Source organism: Chinchilla lanigera, unplaced genomic scaffold (genome assembly GCF_000276665.1).
Source record: "Chinchilla lanigera isolate Chin_1 unplaced genomic scaffold, ChiLan1.0 scaffold00169, whole genome shotgun sequence".
NCBI classification, from domain to species: Eukaryota; Metazoa; Chordata; class Mammalia; order Rodentia; family Chinchillidae; genus Chinchilla; species Chinchilla lanigera.
Genome location: NW_004955570.1, coordinates 934,011 through 943,289, shown reverse-complemented (window position 1 = coordinate 943,289; position 9,279 = coordinate 934,011). Strand labels below are relative to the sequence as shown.

Here is a 9,279-nt window from a genome sequence, read left to right as displayed (position 1 = left end):
TCCCAGGCCAGGGATATAGCTCAGCAGCCCAAATGCCTGCCTGGCAAGTGCAAAGTCCTGAGTTCAATTCCTGGTGCCCTCCAAAAACTAAATATAAAAAGAATAAAAAGATATATACAGATAAAGACACAGATAGAGATATCGTATCTAACAAGAACCAGAAATCATGTCTGAGCATGCCTAGCATGCCCAAGGTTCTAGGTTCCTAAAACCCACCAACTCCCCCAAAAAATATCAAATAAAAATCTCCCATCAGGGGCTGGGGATTTAGCTCAGCGGCAAAGCGCCTGCCTGGTAAGCGCAAGGTCGTGAGTTCAATTCCTGGTACCGGAAGAAAAGACAAAAAAAAAATTTTTTTCCAATGGCCTAGCATGGTGCCCTTCACTGTAATCTCAGCACTCAGAGAGGCTGAGGCAGGAGGATCACAAGTCAGAGTCCAGCCTGGGCAACTCTGTGACTTAGACTATCTCAAAATTTAAAAATAAAAATAAGTAAATAAATAAGTAAAAATTTCAAATTTAAAACCAAATAAAGGGCTGGGATGAAGCCCGGCACAAAGGCCCTGTTCAGTCCTCCGTGAGCTACAGAAATAAATCGGAACCCCACGTGCACACAGGCGCCCTGGTCTCCCCCTCCATCTGTGCTCCCAACACCTGCCTCCCCGGGCCCTTCGCCCTTTATCCCTCAGGGGAAGGGTCAGGCGAGGGCTTCCCAGGAGGCCCCTGGCAAACGGCAAATGGCAAACGGCAAATGGCAAACGGCAGACCAAGAGAGAAGCAGGGACGACAGCTACTGCTTGGGCTGGCTGCCGGGCACTTGGACCAGTCACCATCCGGGGCCTTGGCCTCCAGATGCGGAGGCCACAGCAGCGGGGTCAGCCCTGAGCCTGGGGTGGGGAATGAGGAGGATGTGACTCCTGCAACTCATGTCAGTGCACAGTCCATTTCCGCTTTGCAGAGCTGGTGACAGAACCCAGGCCTCCCACCAAGCTACATCTTTAGCCCTTCTATGATTGTTTTCGAGACAGTGACTTGCTATGCAGTCTAGGCCAGCTTTGAACTCATGAGGGAGCCGAGGCTGGATTCAAATTCATGGTGGTCCTTTCTCAAGCCTTTGTGTCCTTGAACACTGTATCTTCCTGACTCAGCCTCCTGATTAGCTGGGATTACAAGCATGCACCACCATCAGTTTGAAAGTCAATTTTTTTTTTTTGTACAACACCGGGAATCAAACTCAGGACCTCATGCTTGCCAAGCAGGTGCTGTGCCACTGAGCTATAAGTATCCCTGGCCTTCAATTTTTTTTTTTTTTTTTTTTTTTGAGAGGGTCTCACTATGTAGTTCAGGCAGCTTTGAACTCACTATATAGCCCAAGCTGACCTCGAACTCACACTTGGCTCAAAGTCAATTTCCATAACAGCATCTCTTCAATTAGACTTGAAAATTATCAATCTGTATATCTCAAACAAACAAACAAAAACAGAAAAGAGAGAGAGGAGAGAGTCTAGTACTCTTCGGCAAGACTTCTAGGATAAATTCCCATATATAAACCTACAAAATCAATGTTTGGATAGATGCTATCAGATTAAACATCTTCAGAACAGCCAAGTCAGCTTCACAGTCCCATCAAAAATCTCTAGAAAGGGCCGGGCGTGGTGGCGCACGCCTGTAACCCCAGCACCTGGGAGGCTGGGGCAGGAGGATCGCCAAGGCTACAGGACTAGAGGATGAAGATAAGGGACAGGTAGCCCGAGTTCAGGACTAGCCTGGTGTTATGGTTTGTGTCTGGGTGTCCCCCCAAAGCCTCATGTGGTCATGGGGCAGGCTTTTAGAGTTTGATTGAGGGCTGGGGATTTAGCTCAAGAGGCTGCTTGCTGCCATTTCTCCTTTTTTGTGCTTGTTGCTTTTGCTGTGTTCTGCCGCCAGGAGTTGTAGCCCTCTGCCATGTGCCACTCTGCCTTGTAACCTGCCAAGTATGGACTGAGACCTCCACAAACTGTAAGCGAAATAAACCTTTCCTTCCTTAATTTTGGACATCAGGTATTTTGTCCCAGCAACGAAAGGAAAGTAACCAAGACACCTGGGCTACAAAGTGAGCTCAAGACCAGCCTGAACTGCACAGCAAGAACCTGTCTCAAAAAAAGACCAAAAAAAAAAAAAAAAAAAAAAATCTCTAGAAAGGAGCTGGGCATGGTGTCCCATGCTTATAATCCCAGCTACTCGGGAGGCTAGGGTGGGGTGGAGTTTACAACTCAGTCTGGACAACTTGGTGAACCCTGTCTTACTTAGTATGTGTGAACCCATGTTCAATCCACAGTAACACACACACACACACACACACACACACACACACACACATACACAAAGTCTAAAAAGCTTCTTGAAGCTGGGTATGGAGGCTTAGGCAGGAGGATGGCTGCGAGTTCGAGGCCAGCCTAAGCTACCTAATAAGGCCTTGTCTCAAAAAAACAAAACCAAACTTTTTCAATAAAAAAATGATAGTTATTTCTTTTATAATAAATATTAATGCTTAAAACTTACATTTTAATGATTATTAGTGAGAATAACTTATTTAAAAATGTAAGAGCACATTTTCATTTTGATTTCTCTTTTTGGAGGGGCTGTTGCTGGGAATTGAATGTGGGGCCTACTGCATGCGGAGTACAAGGTCTACCACTGAACTACACCCCGGCCCCAAACTCCAATCTTTCTTGTGCCCCCACTTGCTGATATTGGGGCTTGAACCCAGGACCACTGCATTGAGCTATTACTCCTATTTCTTTCTTTCTTTCTTTTTTTTTTCTTTGAGACAGGGGCTTGCTAAATTGTCCAGGCAGGACTTGAACTTGCAACATTCCTTAAATGCTGGGATTACAGGAGTGCACCACCATGCCTGGCTTCTTGCATTTTCTCCTACTAATCAGAATTCTTTCCATTCATCCTTAAGAATAATATACACACTGTTCCCTTTGTCCTTTAAGGAAAAAATGGTAAATCAGGAAGTTAAAACCATAAGGTATAACTATCAATGTCAGAATAATGACTTTTATTTGACTTTCTAATTTTATGTCTTTTGTTTTTTTTTTTTTCTTTTTTGAAACAGGGTCTCATTATGCAGTGCAGGCTGCTGGTCTCAAACTAGCAACGGTCCTCCTGTCTCAGCCTCTCAAGTGCTGGGATTACAGGTGTGCACCACCACGTGGCTTTCTAATTTTAAAAGTAACGAACTATAGCCAGGTGTGGTGGCACATGCCTATAATCCCAGCACTTGGGAGGCCAAGGCAGGAGGATCACTGCAAGTTCAAGGCCAGCCTGAACTATACAGCAACACCCTGTCTCAAAAAACACAAAACAACAACAACGACAAAAGTAATGAACTGCAAGGACTGATAGCCAGGCACAGTATAGTAACACACAGCTGTAATCCCAGCACTCAGGAAGCTGAGGCAGGAAGATAGCTGCAAATTCACGGCCACCCTAGGCTATACAGTGAGTTCAAGGCCAGCCTGTACTGTATAGTAAGACTCTGCCTCAAAAAACCAAGCAAACAGCCAGGGATATAGCTCAGCAGCACAAGCGCCTGCCTGGCAAGCATGAGGTCCTGAGTTCGATTCCTGGTACCCAATAAATAAATAAATAAATAAATAAACCAAGCAAACAACAACAGCAACAAAAAACAAAACAAAACAAGGCTGAATTTTCAAAATAGATCAGGAATCACCACTTTACAGTGGTTCCCAAAAATGAGATCTTTGTCCAAACTTGGCCAAAGGCTGTTAGCCTCGTTTTACTGAATGTTTTCATTGCAGGATCCAAGTCTGCCCAATCTGGAGCTGTCGCCCTGGGTCCAGCAGTGCCTGGAACAACTCTCAACAGATGCTTGCTGCATGAGTTACTGTGTGGGTGGAGGGCTGGGGAGACAGGTGGTGGGTGGATGCATAAGAGACGAGATGGATGAACGGGTGGATGGATGGATGGGTGGGTGGATGGGTAGGAGTGTGGATGGGTGAGTGACAGATGGACAGGAGAGTAGAATTACAGACGGCTGGGTGGACGGATGGGTAAATGGAAAAGTAAGAGACTGCATGGACACAGAGTGTGTTTGTAGACAGACAAAATATATCGAGGTGTGGCAGAAAGAAAACCACATCACTTCTCTTGGCCATTCCAACTGTCATACTGAAGGTAATTCCCCAGGACATGGACCCCAAAGTGGTCGTGACAGCACCTAGGGGTAGTGATACGTTCACCCCTCCAGAGGGGACACGGGTATCTTTATGCTTCACACACTGTGACAGACACGTGGAACCTCACACACACACATGGTTCTCCCATGTGAAGCAGTGGCTGCAGCTCAGCCTCCAGACCCAGCCTCCGCGGGTCCCAGCCCAGTCCCGCCACCTCCGAGAGCCCAGCAGCTCCCAGCTCTCCCGGAGCCGCTCTCATCTCTATGCTGGGGTGCCAGGATCCACCCGCTGGCAGTACCGTGAGGACCTGGGAGAGCTGAATACTTTCTGGGTTCATCTGGGCGCTTGGTAAACGGGGCCTATGAACAGGGACCAACCCTGACTGTGCGGAGTCTGAGGCCCCACAGAACCTGACCCATCCGAGAAAAAAGCCCGAACAGGAATGAGCCTACCTCCCACTTGCATCCCACATGCCGGGTGGATGACTTTCCAGGGGGGATCCAAGGTACCTTGGTTTTCACCCGGACACTCCGCCGCACATTCACGGTATCCCCTTTCATTCCACGCTTATGAGATTTCTGTGGAAAAGGGACAGATGCAAGGTCACCCTCTCTCCCGTGTGCATGGGATCACTCCGGTAGATCGCCTCCAACGCCGCAGGGCTGCGTCCGCTGACTGAGGTTGCTGCGGCCACTGCTGGACGACAGGTGCCTACCTTCCGAGCAGGCAAGCGGCCTCCGGAAGAAAGCGCGCGTCTCCCAAAGCTCTGGAGCCAGCAGCGAGCAGGCTGGGCGGGAGGAGCCGCCGAGACACAGCCGTCGCCGCACCCCCCGTGTGCTCCTACCTGGCTGCTGGCGGCTGTTGGTTTCGGGAGTTTTTTTATGTGGACGTGGACAGGGGTGTTCTCATCCACGTGAACATGTAAGGGGGGAGTTGAAGAGCGGTCCTTCATGGCTCACGTCTGGCAGGCGGGGGAGGGCAACACAAAAAAGGCTGATCTGTGGATGAGTAAACTGGGCGTGAACACAGAGCTCACAGCCTGCAGGGGCCCCTGAAAGCCCAGCCACCAAGCGAGCAGGACAGGAGCCGACTATGGCATGCGGGCGGGGCTGCGGGCGGCAGGAGCATCGCTTGCCAGGCTCCTGCAGACACCCCAGCTGGAGCCACTGGGGAGCGCCCGGTCCATGCCAGAGAAGGGCCTGCAAGCCTCGGACAGGAAACCCTGTCCAAGCCTTTGGAAGTGCAGAGCTCCCCTTGGCTTTAGGGTACTGTGCTGGCAAGCAGAAGGAGCCTTCTACACAGGGATCTCAGTCAGCCGCGCATGCGGATTAGCAAGGAACAGCAGAGACTGGTTATGGTACAGCAGCAGTCACAGTGCAGGCAGAGAAATGACCGGAAATAGAAAGCAGCCAGAAATGGTTAGGATGAGAAGGTTGTGCAGATTCTAAAGAAACCACGAAAGCCTGGGGATGCAGCCCAGTGTTTGCACACTTGCCTACCATGTGTGGGGCCCTGGGTTCCACGTCCAGGACCACAAGGCAAAACCAAAACACCACGAATGGGGCAGAGCCCCAGCTCTATACCCCTCACCCCTCACCCAAAAACCAGCTCCTAGCCCTTACACCTTCATTCTTTAAAAAAAATTTTTTTTCTTTCTTTTTTTTCTGGTGATTTTAAGACAGGGTCTCACTGTGTAGTTCAGGCTGTCCAGGAACTTACCACATAATCCAGGCTGGCCTTGAACTCATGGTGATCCTCCTGCCTCAGCCTCCTGAGTACTGAGATTACAAGCATGCACCACCATGTACAACGTGTAAAACTTTTTCTTTTTTTTTTTTTTTAACTTTTTCTTTTTTTGAGACAGGGTCTTACTATATCATCCAGATTGGTCTTTTATTTTTTTTTGGTTTTGTTTTTTTTCTGGTACCGGGAACCGAACTTACAACTTTGCGCTTGCCAGGCAGGCGCTGTGCCGCTGAGCTAAATCCCCAGTCCCGGTCTTGAACTCACTATGTAGCCCAGGCTTGCCTAAACTTTGCAGCAATCCTCCTGCCTCAGCCGCCCGAGGGCTAGAATTAGAGGCATGTACCACCACACCTGGCTGAAATTTTCTTTCCCCCTATTTTTTTTAAATTCTATTCTAAAAATTTTGGCATTTGCCTGGATGGAATAATGTTTTGACAACCTTCTCATTGCTCGCGGCTTTAAAAGAGGCAAAAAAAAAAAAAAAACCCCAAACCATAAAACAATTAAAACGCAGCAAGAATGAGCAGGACATGTGTAACAGCACGGTACAGAGCACTTGGGCTACGGCGGCGCCCAGCAGGTGGAGACAGCGCCTAGGAAGCATGCAGAAGCACTTCTGACGGGGTCGCAGGCGGGGAGGGCACCTAGCACGCGAGTCACCTACCGTCACAGTCACGCTGGGCGGGCCACAAGGTGTTCTCAGGACTTTTTTCTGCGTGAGACTCGTGACTCCGTTCTTCCCGCACGATGGAAACCTGCACCCGGGCACAAGAACCAGATTATGAGCGGAACCTGGGCTCCCCTACTCCTGACTCTTCGGCACTGCACACTGCGGGTGGAGCTGGGGGGGGCGGTCATAGCCAGGAGCAGCAGCCCGGATTCCCGGGGCTTCAGCACAGGGTGCCCAGCAGGGGGGCGGACCCGCACTGCTGCCCTGGGCCCCTGCCACCCCATCACACGGATCAGGACCTTTTGCTGAAAAGCTTGGCTGTCATCCTGTCGGGCTGCCCTTGAGAAGCAGCTAAGGGACTCAAGTGGACAAGAGTGATAGTCCCCAATCAGGGCGGCACCTGGAGCAGATCTAGCTCTGGAGAAGGGCTCAATAAGTGACTAACTGGCGCACTCCTGTAATCCCAGCACTCGGGAGGCTGAGGCTGAAGCAGGAGGACTGTTGTGAGTTTGAGGCCAGCCTGGGCTACAAAGTGAGCTCAAGACCAGCCTGAACTGCATAGCGAGACCCTGCCTCAAAAAGACAAAAAAAAAAAAAAAAAAAAGTGACTAACAATAAAGACAGAATTCAATCCCTTTTCAAGCCTGTGGACACCAAGATGTGTCACTAAGTAACTATGCACGGTCACACAAGCCTCTAATCCCGGCACTCCAGGAGGCTGAGGCAGGAAGATCACAAGTTTGAGCTCAACCTAGGCAACTGAATGATTTAGTAAGACCTCTTCTCCAAATTAAAAATAAAAGGGCTGGGGACATAGCTCAGTGTGACAGTCCTGGGTTCAATCTCCAGTACAAAAAAAAAAAAAAATTACCTCAGTCACTGTCACTCAAATTAAAGTTTGAATATTCACTTAGGACAAAAAAACACTTCTCAAAAATATTCCACTAAGTGCCTAAGAAACAGAAGCAAATTTTAATGCCGTGTGTAATCCCCCTTTCGGGGGGAGGGTACTGGGAATGGAACTCAGGGCCATGTTTGCCACGCAGGTGCTGCGCCGCTGAGCTAGATCCCCTTGTTCATACACAGCCACAGTCCTATCACCAGATTCACAAAGACAGCGGAAGTTCAATTTGTCCCAAACTGGTAACACATCCATCAATTCCCCGTTGGGAAGGGACTTGGAACCATCACCTGATTTACCCTATTGCTTCCTGACAGCCCCCAAATAATATGTTGGCCTCCCACAAATTCTTGGAGAAAATAATGCAACACCAAAATAATTGAGCCAGGCATGGAAGCACATGGCTAAATCCCAGCACGTGGGAGGCTGAGGCAGGAGGATCATGTGAATTCTAGGCCAGCCCTTGGCTACATGAGTTCAAGGACCGTCCGAACTACATAGGGAGACCCTGTTTCAAAAAGAAAAGAAAAACCCACTAAAATAATAATAACTGAGCACTTCAGTATAGAAGTTTCTGTATATGTGTAACACTTTCTAATTCCTCCTACTCATTTAACCAAATACCAAATCTGAGAAGGCAAGACCCCTGCCACAACACACACACACACACACACACTTACAACATCTCTGTTCACTTAGAAACAATACGCTTGCAAAAGACCATCAAACTACCCAGGTTCCATGAACACCCTGTTAACTGCACATTCAGCTCCTATCTTATCATTATTTATTTGCACTCAGCTTCCAAAAACAGGAGGGGGGCTGTGAACTTATTCCATGAAACAAGGGCAAGTTGTGTCTGCTTCAAGGAAGCTGTGGCACTGCCAGGTAAGGAGCCAGGGTGCAGGGCTGGGATGTGTGTGTGCATTTATTTCCTCCTCCCCTTTAAGGGTGACTTCCAGGTACGCTGGTCGGCCCTTCAGCATACAGACAAAGGAAGCTGAAGAGGGAAGCTTCCAGCAGGCCTGACCTGGGGGCTCCTGACCACCTCTCCCTGCCCTAGTGGGGAGGCGCCCCCCACACGGTAGTACCTGGGGGAGCCGCCTGAGGATGAGGCAGACATGGCTAGGCATCAAAGCCGCAAAGATGGGCAACTGGGTCAGCAGACTCAGCTCAGAGGGACCAGAGGGGCTTGTCAATGAGAATCTCAGGGGCCTGGCATCAAACGTCCTCTCTGAGGGGAGGTGGGTGGAACTTTGGGGGTGGCAGTTGGATGAAAACTTGGGAGGCGCTCCTCTACTGTCCAAGTCGCACAGCAACTGTCCTGCCAAAGTGGGGGAAGATAGGAGAGGCTGAGCTGCCTGCGTGGAGCCCGGTGCGCAGCCGGTAGGCAGGTGGGGAGGGTCGGGACCACCATGCCCAGGCCCCACCCAGGAGGACGGACAGGTGGGTGACTACCAGGGGAAAACCTGAAGCCTGGCAGGCAGGCGAGGTGGGCAGCTGAGAACCGCTAGGCCCCAAGTGGGCCCCCGAGGGGCGGGAACCCGCGCTGGGACCAGGAGGCGTATCGCGGGCGGGGTCGGGGCAACTGTCTCCTAGGAGAAGGGGCGTTCCCGGGAGAACAGACAGCGCGGAGAACCAATCGTATTCGAAGGAGGGAGGCGAGGCGGGGACAGGTGGGCCCTGACCGCGGGGGTCTACACTTAGACGGAGCAGGGGACTCCGAGGAGGGCTACGGAGGGCGGCGGGCGGCGGGCAGCGGGCGCGGACGGGCGG

At 50.4% G+C, this 9,279-nt stretch overlaps 1 protein-coding gene across 13 annotated transcripts in view; it reads right to left on the bottom strand.

Annotated features, from left to right (window-relative positions):
* The window catches only part of Odf2 (outer dense fiber of sperm tails 2), a 34,601-nt gene that overhangs the window by 23,313 nt on the left and 2,009 nt on the right, over positions 1–9,279 (bottom strand). For 4 of the 13 annotated variants that reach the window (XM_005413547.2, XM_005413543.2, XM_013509396.1 and 1 more), the window contains exons 2-3: positions 6,597–6,687; positions 4,639–4,764 (exon numbers count right to left, since the gene is read on the bottom strand). In XM_005413547.2, the coding sequence (XP_005413604.1) occupies positions 4,639–4,764; positions 6,597–6,687 (217 nt within the window). Of the gene's footprint in view, positions 1–4,638; positions 4,765–5,030; positions 5,185–6,596; positions 6,688–8,594; positions 8,828–8,961 lie in introns of those variants that run through there. The other 9 variants (XM_005413550.2, XM_005413555.2, XM_013509398.1 and 6 more) reach the window with 7 other exon arrangements.